Below are 12,715 nucleotides of genomic sequence, written 5' to 3'. Positions count from 1 at the left end.
GGGATGGGTGTGTCAGAGGCGGTGCGGTTGGCACAGGATAGAGCAGGGTTTAGGGCTGTTGTGCATAGGGTCGCTATGAGTTGCAAATGACTCGACGGCACATAACAAGAACAACAACAACAACATCCTATAGATACTTTTATGTCCACGGTACTTTAATTCTGTGACTGCTGCATGTCAAATGTGCACTCACCTTGGCTTCTCTTTCAGCATCGATTATACCTCCAGTTTGCTCCTGCAGGAGGGCATATGCTCTTTGAAGGGCTTGGTATTCTTTCGTTAATTGTCGAAATCGTAGCTCTGATTCTTCAGCTGCTAAACTCTAGAGTTTAAGACAAAAAAAAAAAAGAAAAAATTATAATGTGTTCAAATCTTTGCTCCTTAAAACTTATTAATATTTGTCCAATTTAAAAAAATATGTTAATGTTATATTGTACATTCTATTCAAATATCAAATATACATATGGACACAAATATTGTGACTAACACTTTCAAGAAGAACACTGCAGAAATGTTGTTGTTGCTATGTGTATTTCAATTCCAATTCCAATGGTGACCCCAAGACCACCATCAGTCTCTGTACCATCCTCACAATCTTTATTATGTCTGAGCCCATTTTTGCTGACACTCTATCAGTCCATGTTGTTGAGAGCTTTCCTCTTCTTCTCTAAACTTCTATGTTGCAAGTTATGATGTCTTTTCTCAGGGACTGGTCCGTCCTAGTAAGGTCATATGTCCAAAGCATATGAGACAAAGTCTTACCACTCTTGGCATATTCCCGAAACAGATTAGTTAATTCTTTTGGAAGTCAAGAATATATTCAATGTTCTTTCTTCCTGAACATTATTATTCAGACATTCATTATTTTCAGTCGTCCTTATGCACTGTCCGGTTTTGCATGCATATACGGCCACTGAAAACACTACTGCTTGGGCCAAATATACCTTTGTTTTCAGGGAATTTATTTTTTACTGTGGCAAAAGGGTCATTTGTAGCAGATATGTCTAGTATAATAACTCATTTGATTGTCTGACTGATGCTTTCCTGGGTGTTAATCATGGATCCAAGTAAAAGAAAAGAACCAACAATTTCAGCCTTTTCTCTATCATGCTGTTACTTTTTGGTCCATTTGTGATTTCTTTTCCTTCTTCTTTATGTTACTTCTGGGTGCTCTCTCTAGTGGCTTCAATCACAGGGAGCTGTGCTCCTAACCCAAAGGTTGTGCCTGTCTAGTGGTTCAAATCCACCAGGTCCACAGAAGAAAGACTACAATTATATCATGTGGGATTTACTGCCTCAGAAAATGCACTGCAGGTGCAACCATGAGTCAGTTTAGAAATGGCAATGGGTTTCTTTACATGAAGGTGTAATTCATACAGAGAGTTTATCTTAAGGTGTAATTTATATAGACATCTTTAATCTTCATAAGTAAATAATACAAGTCCTCTGTAGTTGCAGCAAGCAAGGTTATGCCATTTGTGTCTTTCAGGTTTTTAATAAGCTGTCTTCTCTGCCACACTCTTCATAGAGTCTAATGTCTTATATTTAGACAAAGTACAGTCAAAGGATACAATCCTGAATAAAATAATTCCCGATTTAAACCTTGTTGTATCTCTTGTGCTCTGATTGAAATAATAGCATCTTGTCCTATGTACAGGTCTCTCTCTCACACACAAATTAAGTGTTTTGGAATTCCTAATTATTTATTATGTTATTGATAATTAGTTCTAATTCATAGAGTCACAATTCTTTTGTTTGGCTGATACTAGCAATGATATTCTTTGTTCCACACCCTCTTCTGGATGTGGCTTGAATTGCTGGCTGTTCATGGTCAATGAATTGCTACAACTATTTTTAAATTCTCTCTAGTTACTTGTATATGATATTAGTTAATAATTCCCATATTATGTTGTATAATCTTTCATTGGAATGGGCATGAATCTATTCTATTTGCTTGGCTAGGTAATTATTTTTATTTTTTTTTAATTTTTTTTTTTTTTTACACATAGTGAGTACACCCAGGGCGGCAACTGTTTACTGAAACAACTGAGTTGGTATTCATGTTTGGATTTTAGTTAATTTTGAAGCCAAATGACAAGAACAGGTAATTAATTACCTTTTGGAAGAAAAAAAATCAGAAGAAATTATCTCAGTATTTTGATCTCCTGTTTTATCAGTCCATTTGTACAGAACAAGAGAACAGTTTTAGGTCTTAAACTTCCGAGTATAATAAAATCTCCAGGGCATTGTGTGAAACAATACAATTTTTTGTGGTGTAAGTGAAGAGTGGGATTCAAATTTCCAAATGCCAAGTCAAGAGTTGTGTGACAGTTTCAGGGATTTCTACTATGACTAGTCCTCCAGACTATTATGGTAACTGCTTTCATCACATTTTGCTAAACCCAGTCTTAGACTGTGTCTGAAATGTTCTAGACTTATTCCTTGGTTTAAAGCTTTTCTAAGTGAAAAATTTGAGACTACAGTTTTTATTAAAAAAAATCTTCATTACATTGTTGATTTGTAGAGAACTTTCAGAGATACAGAAATATATCTTAGCTATATACCTGATACAAGTGAGAGATTACTTTCTAAGAGGTCAAGAATAATTTCCAAATTCATCATCATCATCAGATCATGTTGTGTTGTTTATGAAGCAGACAAAAACGGAAATGCCTTTGCTCTTCTTAAAAAGCAACTTGATGGCAATATCACAAAAGACTAGAGAAATAGAAAAGCTTACTTCATCCAAGTCATCATCAGGAGTAGCTGGTGTTCGGTCCGTTCTAAATGATGCCATGGATGATGTCTCTGAGTCCATGGAGTCTTCATCATAGCCAATAAATGGGTCCAAAACGGGCCGCTGATGGAACAAAAGTACATATTGATGACACGACTAAAAATGGAAGAAATCGCTATTCCACTAAAACACTGTCAATTGGAATAAGTGTAAGTGAACACAGAAAACATGAATCCTTCAGTACTTCTTTGATGGAAAAACAATATTAGTTATGAACATAATATTTCCAAGACATTTTTCACTTAGTGTAAGTTCAAGGAAGTTCACTAATTGTTAGCTCTTTTCATGGAAACAGGAAAGCTTTTTAAATAATATATCTCCCGCTTTGAGTTTATGAAATTTAAAGTATGGAGTATTCAAAATATGATCAAGTGATTTTGAAAATCCAGGCATCTGTTTGAAAGGAATTTTCAGGTCATAAGTTCTGTTATCCAATGTCATTCTTATCCAAATTGAAAAAAAATGAAGTAAGAAAATGAAAATCAAAACAAGCAGAAAACCTAACAACAAAACTATAAATTATAGAATAAAAACATTGGTAAAGTAAGAACTGTCAGAGACAGTGATATTGGCACAGGACAAAGCAGAGTTTAGGGCTGTTGTACATAGGGTCACTATGAATCGCAAGCGACTCAACGGCTCATAATAACAACAACAAAATAAGAACATCATTATTACTAATAACCTGCCACACAAAGTATGTGTATTAATCAATTATCAGGGAGGTATTAGATTCTAACTTTAGTCAGTAGCGACATCAATTCATCTATATTTTACACGCTTTCATAGTGTGACTCTAATTTGCTGGTAATTCTTTATACGTTGGAAATTAATGGTTTCTCTAGTGGGAGAAAGACATCTGGTAGAATTGTTCTGTTAAATTAAAAGCTTTCTGGCTAAACTCCAAAGTACAATCATTTGGGGACTTATGAAAAATGACAGCAAAAGGCATCATGTTCTAGTGAATAAAGCCCGTAGCTTACTGCAGGGTAGGTACACCTGATTTATCACATCTTTACAGGAAGATTCTTTGGCAAGCATCACTTACAGCTTGCTTTGTGGCAAACGCATGATAAACCTAGTTTTCTCCTTACCTTAATGGGCTTGGAACTTCTTCTATGTTTTCTTCTACGAATGAGCTTTTCTCGGTCCTGAAAAAACAGATTAAAGGATGTTTCAGATTGAGTACATATTGGTACATATTTCCCTAGCATTATAAAGACAGCATTGTTTTTTCCTCGAAGGTATGTTTCTGTTTAAAATAAAATTTTGTCTTGTAAAGTTTTAGTTTGATACTTAAATATTGTCAAAGTATTGCCAATTTTTGTGGATTTCAGAGTCTCGCAACAGAAAGTGCACTGTGCTAATCCAGTCGGAATTCTTTGTTTCATTCAGTGAATTCAATTAGCTCTGAAAACAGCTCAGATTACCCTAAAGCCTAGGGTCTTTCCCCCACCTCCAGACTTGAAATTACTTTAAGTGTCAATAAAGTGATCAGTACACAATAATACAAAGCCTTATATTTTATTATCGTCATTTTAACAAAAGTTTACAGAGAAGGTGGATTTTCATTCATTCATTGTTGCTCATTTTCCTCCTTACCTGTCTCCCCAGTTCACTTAAAAAATAATTCATTCGCTGTTGCATATAAAACCTTATTCTTTTCATGTAATCATTTGAAAGGCATCAATTTGAAAGGGCTGACAGAGAACTACCAGAAGTACAAGGTAGGTTTCCAAGAGATCATGGCTCTAGAGACATTATTGCCAACGTCAGATGGACCTTGGCAGAAAGTAAAGAGGAATGTCAATCTGTTTCATTGACTATGCAAAGGCATTTGACTGTGTGGATCACAACAAACTGTGACTAACCTTGAGGAAATGGGAGTCCCAGAACACTTGACTGTGCTTATGTGAAACCTCTACTTGGACTAGGAAGCAATCCTCAGAACACTGCATGGTTCAAATTTAGGGAAGGAGTGTGTCAAGGATGTTATCCTGTTACCATACCTTTTCAACCTATATGCAGAACAAATAATTCGGGAAGCAGGGATTTATGAAGAGGAATGTGGCATCAGGATTGGAGGTAGACTCATCAACAACCTTACATTATGCAGATGACACTACCTTGCTTGCTAAAAGTGAGGAGGATCTGAAGGGCTTGATGCAGAAGGTCAAGGACTGTAGTTTTCAATATGGATTGGAGCTCAACATCAAGAAGACAAAGATTCTCACCACTGGGACAACTGGCAGAATCATGATAGATGGAGAAGAGATTGAGGTTGTCAATAATTACAGCTTGCTCTGCTCCACTATCAACATTCTTAACAGTCAGGAAATGAAAAGACAAATTGCATTGGTAAAATTTGCTGTCAGGGAACTCTCCAGAGTGCTGAAAGCAACGATGTTAGTCTAGAGATTAAGGAGTGCCTAACCCAGGCCATGGTCTTCGCAATTACTTGCATCAGAGAACTGGAAAATTACTAAGAATAAAAGAAGGCCTTTGAAGTGTGGTGCTGGAGAAGAGTCTTGAACATGAACTGCCAAGAAAACAAACAGGTTTGTTTTGGAGAGTGTGAAACCAAGTTTCTCCTTGGAAGCTAGGATTTTGAAGCTTCATCTTACATACTTTGGGTATGTGGCCAGGAGAGACCTGACATCTTGCTTGGAAGGAGAACATCATCTTTGGAAGGGTGGAGGGACAGTTCAGGAGACGAAGACCCAGGATGAGATGGATTAATACAATGACTGGGGAAACAAGGGGTTGGTGAGTAAGAATTAGTGAGACTGGCTTGAGACAGGACAGGAGACAGACCTACTATACACAGGGTCGTTATGGGTCACAGGCGACTAAATAATACATAATAATAACAACCACCTTAGGACCATACTTGAAACCCTACTATTGCTACTGATAGATCCACTTGTTCTCCTGAGTCACCAAACTTCTTAACTTTTTGTTTTGGTTCTCATCAGAATCCAATCACCTGTTATGCATCTGAGAGCTGGACAATGAGTAAGGATGACAGAAGAAAAATGTATGCCTTTGCGTTGTAGTGATGAGGAAAGCACTGAATATTCCATGAACTGCCAAAAGAACAGAGATGTCTTCTTGAAGAAAGTGCAGCCAGAAAGCTCCTTAGAGGCAAATGTGGTGAATCTTCGTGTCACATACTTTGGACTTGATGTTAGGAGGGGCTGTTCCTCGGAAAGGGACATCATGTTTGGAAAAGTGGAAGGTCAACAAAAGAAAAAAGACCTTCAATGAGATGGACTGAAACAGTGGCTGGGGAAAGGGCTCACGTGTGTCAGAGATGATAAAGGTGGCACGGGGCTCATGTATGTTGTTCACAAAGTCACTCACTATAAGTTATACTCCACTTAATGATATCTAACCAATTGAAGTATTTCAGATAACAGATGTTGCCCTGGATGTGCTCACCAAGTTGTGCCAAGAAATCTGGAGAACAACCACTTGGCCAACTGACTGGAAGAGATCTATATTTGTTCCCATTCCAAAGAAAGGTGACCCAACTGAGTGTGGAAACTACAGAACAGTGTCATTGATTTCACATGCAAGCAAGATTCTACTGAAGATTATCCAAAAACGATTAGAACAGCACATCAGCAGAGAACTGATGGAAGTCCAGGCTGGGTTTAGAAGGGGTCGTGGTACTAGGGATATTGTTGCTGATGTTAGATGGATCTTGGCTGAAAGCAGAGAATACCAGAAGAATGTCTATCTGTGTTTCATTGATTATGCAAAGGCATTTGACTATATGGATCATAACAAACTGTGGCTGACTCTGAGAAGAATGGGAATCCCAGAACATTTAATTGTGCTAATGTGAAACCTGTACTTGGATCAAGAGGCAGTAGTCAGAACAGAGCAGGGTAACACTGCATGGTTCAAAATAGGGAAGGGTGTACGCCAGGGATGCATCCTGTCTCCATACCTTTTCAACATGTATGCAGAGCAGATTATCCGAGAAGCTGGGCTCTATGAGGAGAATTGTGGCATCAGGATTGGTGGAAGATCTATTAACAATCTGCGTTATGCAGATAACACAACCATGCTTGCTGAAACTGAGAAGGACCTCATGCACTTGCTGCGAAGGGTCAAGGACTGCAGCCTTCAGTATGGACTGAGGCTCAGTGTCAAGAAGACAAAGATTCTCACCACTGGACCAATTGGCAGCGTCAGGATGGATGGCGAAGAGATTGAGATTGTTCACAGCTTCAGTTTGCTCGGCTCCACAGTCAACACTCTTGGCACCAGCAGTCAGGAAATAAAAAAGTGTATCGTGATGGGAAAGTCTGCTGTTAGGGACCTCTCTAAAGTACTGAGGAGCAATGGTGTCTCTCTGGAGACTAAGGTGCGCCTGATACAGGCCATGGTCTTTGCAATCGCTTGTTATGCATCAGAGAGTTGGACAATGACTAGGGAGGACAGAAGGAGAGTGGATGCTTTTGAGCTGTGGTGCTGGAGAAGGGTACTGAATGTACCATGGACTGCCAGGAAAACAAACAGATTCATCTTGGAGAGGATTAAACCAAGCTACTCCAAGGCCCTCTATGGGGTGGATTGATTCAGTGACTGGGATAATTGGGATGGGAGTGTCAGCGACAGTGCGATTGGCACAGGACAGAGCGGAGTTTAGGGCTGTTGTACATAGGGTCGCTATGATTCGCAGGCGACTCGACGGCACATAACAACAACAACTCCTTGGAGGCAAGGATTCTGGGGCTTCGTCTGACATACTTTGGACATGTTGCCAGGTGGGACGGGTCCTTGGAGAGAGATATCATGCTTGGGAGGGTGGATGGACAGCGCAGGAGGGGAAGACCCTCTATGAGATGGATTGATTTGGTGACTGGGGTAATCGGGATGGGTGTGTCAGAGGCAGTGCGGTTGGTGCAGGATAGAGCAGGGTTTAGGGCTGTTGTGCATAGGGTCGCTATGAGTTGGAAATGACTCGACGGCACATAACAACAACAAGAATTATTAAGGATTTCTTAATTCTTAATTGTTACAGAATGTGATACTATCGGGACCAGAGATGGATCCACATAGCAATCCATAACATGACTCTACAAATCCCAAGTGGGTTGGAACAAAGATCACTGAGATTTCCTTTAAAATGTGACCAATTTATGTAAACAACCTAAAATGTTGTGTTAAACTACAACTTAACTTCAAAATGCTCAAGGCGAGGCAAAAATCCTAGATGAATGCATCTGTGTGTTTTATGGTATCAGGGACATGGAAGAGGAATGAAGGGCCTAGAGTTTCAGAAGACCATATCTGATAAACAATCTAGCTTAATGAAGTCAAAAGTCATGCCTCTCTGGTAGTTTGTATCCACCAGCAGCTCCAAAGGAGGAAGATGGGCAAATCTCCCAAACAACTTATAGCTTTGGAAACCCTCTGAAGGTTCAGCTATGAGTTGGTTCTGATGGCACAGTAAGAGGTGAATGATTTAATCATGTCAATGAGGCTTAATTAACCCTTTCACATTTCAAAATATTTTATCATGCGAGTTTAGTGATCTGAACTTTTCAAAATTTATACATTATATATTGATATTGTCCACTTAAAACATGCATTCTAACATTTAGCCAAGATTGATAGTTTTAAAAAACGTTTTAGTGTGGTTTGAGTGAACTGACATAGACATTTTAAAAATGGTGACTTATTAATAAAAACGGTGACCTATTAAAAATTATACAGAGTTTACAACCTTTTCTTCCCTTGACAGAAAAAAAAATATCTCTTTGCTTACTCTAATGATCATTGTACGAAGCCGCTCATCATTAGTTCCAAAGTGTCTAGGCTTGAGACTGGTCCTGAAGTGAGAGTAGCCATACACATCAGTCAAAGAATAAAGACAGAGAGAGAGAGTGGAAAACCCAAAGGTGTCTAGAGGTCCTAGTATATCTTTACTGCTAGCACACACTTTGTCCAGATGCATATGCAGTATGCTATCTATTTTGACATGTATGGAATACTGATTTAAAAAACAAACAAAACAAAACAAAAAAACAACCAAAAAACAAACCACAAATAAACAATGAAACCACAAACAAAAAAAGCTAAAAACCAGACCACACCAAAAAACTGAACTGGAATTTTAGTTGTGCCACAGAATTATCTTGTTCTTTCAAGAATTACTCATTAAACTGACGGTCAGATATTTACTAGTTACTGGGTTAAAATGAAGTATTCTTAGGGATCTCTGCTGGCCTAGTGTCAAGAAGCTTCATTGCAATCCCAAAAGCAGGACATTCAAATCCACCAGTTGCTCTGTGGGAGGATGGGCAATCTTTCTCCCATTTTACTCACTCAAAAAACTTGCTGAAAGTCAGCTATGAGTCACTTCTGATTCAAGGGTACATAACAGCACCAGGTTACGAGAGAGCTACAATGGCCTTGTTGGTATGGAGTTTTAAGGCCAACCAAAATGCAGACAATTCAAAGCCACCACCTGCTTGCTCCACAGGGGGAAGCTGGACAATCTCCATTGTGATTTACAGTCTCTGAAAACCCACTGGAAGGTCAGCTGTGAGTTGGTTCTGATGAGACAGCAAGGAGAGAGAGTTGAGGTTACAAGAAACATGGTTCTGTCACCAGAGGCAAAATTCTCAATTTCTGATCTTCAAGATCCTGCTAAATCCACAAAACTAAGTTGGTACTGTCTAGTGGATTCCAAATCATAGCAGCTTTATAAGACAGAGTACAGCTGCTTAAGGCTGTAAACCTTTAGGAAGTAGACTGCCTTATCTTTCTCAAAAGGAATGCTTGAAGAGTTAGAATGGCCAGCCATTAGAAACTGTTTGTGTTCTCCACCACACTGTCAGTCCCCCTTAACATTCTGTTCCAAAACTTAAAAAAACAAACAAAAAAAACCCACCCTACCCAAACCCACTACCATCGAGTCATGTTAGGTGTCTGAAGATACACATTTTTTACAGAAGGGAATTGCCTATATTTCTTGCTTGGAGTGGCTGATGGATTTGAATTCCTAACCTTCTGGTTTGCAGCCCTGTGTGTCAGCACTATGCCACCATGGGAGGTGCTCTGGTGGAGCAGTCCATAGAGAAATAAGCTGCTAATTCAAATTTGGCACCTCTGTGGGTCTTCAGAGAAAGATGGGCCCTCTCCTCCTCTACTGTTTATAGCCTCTGATAAACCTCTGGAGCAAGGAGAGAGTTCTACTCAACGGCAATATGAAGGCCTCCAGGCTTTCCTTATGTTGTTATGTGCTGTAGAGTTGGAACCAACCCATAGCTAACCCTCCAGCAGCTTTTCAGAGGCAGTTAATGGAATGGAGAAGACTGCCTAACCTTCTTCTGAGGTGGCTGGTGGCTTTGAACTATGTGCCTTTGGGATTGCAGCACTGCTTCTTGCCACTAGGCCACCAGAGATTATGTTACTGGAGATCAATTATATAGCATATACGCACTGTTACCTGACCTACTGATTACATTACAATGCATTTGTAAATTTTGTTTAATGTACTTTATGTTACTAAATTAGTTAATAAACAGTCATATTTAATGTCGCCAAAGTAGTTACAAAGGAATATCATCAAAATGGTATAAAACAATTTAGTAATACAAAATAATTTGAGAACACACTATCGTGAATATATTTTTTGTTGCTGTTATCTGCTGTCCAGTCAGAGGCAACTCCTAGCGGACCTTGTAGCAGGTTTTCTTTCAGGTGCTGTAAATAGCACAGAAGGAGACTGCCCATGCAAACTCTGAGTTGATAGTGTAACTCCTTACCCCTAGGCCACTAGAGCTCCCTTCAACATATGAACTTGGATCTCCGGGAGCTGATCCAAAATTATGAAGTGCTTTCAGCAAATGCTGAGTCATCACCTGCTTCTCCTTGGAAACGGTTTACAGTTTACAGACCAATTGAGACTTACCCTTGTGAGTTCATCGATGATGTTCTGCTGCTCAATGACCTGAAGCTTTAGAAACTCTGTCTCTTGTTCTTCATTAGCTTGGTCGAGGTCATTCAGAGACTTTAATTTCTTCAACGGTGGATGAGATGTTATTTTTTCTCTCTGAGTTTGTATAACAATTTTGCAAATGAAGCAAACACAGGTGGAACATTTACAAATGATGATTTTTTTTGTTTTCAATGTAAATATTTGTATATTAAAATACATTATAAAATATATTTAAAAACAACCCTTGTATATAACTTTAGCTAAATTTGAATATTGCCTGGTTTGAATGCCCACTGCCTGACTAAAAGCCTTAAATGCATTTATCTACTATAATAAGTCAAAATCACAAGGGATTGTTGGAAAAGCTGCAGAGCTGTGCACTCTGTTAAGAAGTACATTAGCATATCACTTGTCCATGCATAATACAAGAGATGGTATCTATTTTGCAACTATTATGCAAGACCTCAGTAGAGGAGGGACACCCACCATGCAGCTCTATAAAGAGCAAGCTAGTGAAATTCTTGGAAGGTGGTGTGTGTGGCTGAGGAGCGGTGCTGAAGCTTCGCTCCCTGACTTCTGCGCTTCTGGAGAGCATGCAGATTCCTGGAAGCACTTTGAAACTCTATAAAATCCAGAGCAAGCAACTTTCTGCTTTTTTCTAAAGGCTCTTTGCTTACATAAGAGGAAAAAACCCCAGAACTTTAATAAAACGCACTAAGAAAGACCAGTACAGTAAGTCAGGTCAGTGGAGTAATATAAAGCAGAGAGCTGCAATTCCCAAACAACTGTGGTACATACCATTTCTGAATTTTCCTTGGTAATGGCTTTTAGTTTCTCCTCCATCCGTTGCAAAGACACCATCAATTCATCATTTCTCTTGGCGAGGCACTTGTTCCTCTCCAGGAGAGGTTTACATTGTTTTTCGGTTTCTCGTACACGTTTTAACTGGGAAGAGAGAAGTTACAATTTGTCTCTTGTGTTTTCGGGTGGGGGTAAGGGAATAGAGGAAGTGAAAGGGGAGCGTGGATGCTGGAAAGAGTAGGAGAAAGCACATCTTATCTTCTTTACTGTGTGTCTTGAAGATGGCCTTTCAATTAATTGGACTGACTGCTTCATTTTCAATTTCCTCTACTCTCTTTTCAACGTAGTTTATATTTGTGGTTGTGATTGTGCAACATTGAGTCTGAACTGGCCCTTAGCTGACCCTCAAGGGGTTTTGGAGGCAGTTATTCGCACAGGAAGAGATTGCCTATTCTTCTCTCACAGAACAGCTGGTGCATTCAAACTTCAAGCCTTTGGGACTGCAGTGCAACTTCTTGCCACTAGGCCACCAGTGCTCAAATCTATTTCTATATGTCACCTTAAAAACAGTCTTCCACAGCAAGCATCAAATGCTGGCAAGGTTGAGGAGAAACCGGAACCCTTAATCACTGTTGGTGGGAGTGTAAGATGGTGCAAACACTATGGAAGTTTGTATGACACTTTCTCAAAAAGTTGCAAATAGAAATACCATTTGACCCAGCAATTTCCCTACTGGGAATAAACCCTAAGGAAACTATAACTGCCACCCAAGGAGATATATGCACACCCACGTTTATTGTGGCTTTGTTCACAATAGCAAAAAGTAGGAAACAACCTAAGTGCCTATCAACAAATGAATGGATAGAGAAGCTCTGGTATATTCACACAATGGAATACTATGCTGCATTGAAAAAGAAAGAACTCATGAAATATTATACAAAATGGATGACCCTGGATGACATTATGCTGAGTGAAATATCTCAGTCACAAAAGGAGAAATAGTGCATAATGCCACTGTTATAAAAGAGGACTGGTATAGACTGAGAAATATGGGATAAATAATGTATACTGCATTGAAAGAGATGAGGGAGAGAACTGTTTAAAAGGCATATATTATTAGGTATTATTATTAAGACAGGAGTCCAGAATGAAGGCAG

At 39.1% G+C, this 12,715-nt stretch overlaps 1 protein-coding gene across 4 annotated transcripts in view; it reads right to left on the bottom strand.

Moving 5' to 3' along the window:
- JAKMIP2 (janus kinase and microtubule interacting protein 2) overlaps positions 1-12,715 on the bottom strand; it is a 276,562-nt gene that overhangs the window by 53,255 nt on the left and 210,592 nt on the right. For all 4 annotated transcript variants that reach the window (XM_006893730.1, XM_006893728.1, XM_006893727.1 and 1 more), the window contains 5 exons: positions 11,556-11,702; positions 10,731-10,871; positions 3,892-3,948; positions 2,741-2,860; positions 194-322 (listed from right to left, as the gene is read on the bottom strand). In XM_006893730.1, coding sequence (XP_006893792.1) covers positions 194-322; positions 2,741-2,860; positions 3,892-3,948; positions 10,731-10,871; positions 11,556-11,702 — 594 coding nt within the window. The remainder of the gene's footprint in view (positions 1-193; positions 323-2,740; positions 2,861-3,891; positions 3,949-10,730; positions 10,872-11,555; positions 11,703-12,715) is intronic.

Source organism: Elephantulus edwardii, unplaced genomic scaffold, assembly GCF_000299155.1.
Source record: "Elephantulus edwardii isolate Elephantulus edwardi_28Jun2011 unplaced genomic scaffold, EleEdw1.0 scaffold00130, whole genome shotgun sequence".
In the NCBI taxonomy this organism is placed as follows: Eukaryota; Metazoa; Chordata; class Mammalia; order Macroscelidea; family Macroscelididae; genus Elephantulus; species Elephantulus edwardii.
The sequence above is the reverse complement of the archived record's forward strand: the minus strand, read 5'-3'. Positions and strand labels throughout refer to the sequence as shown.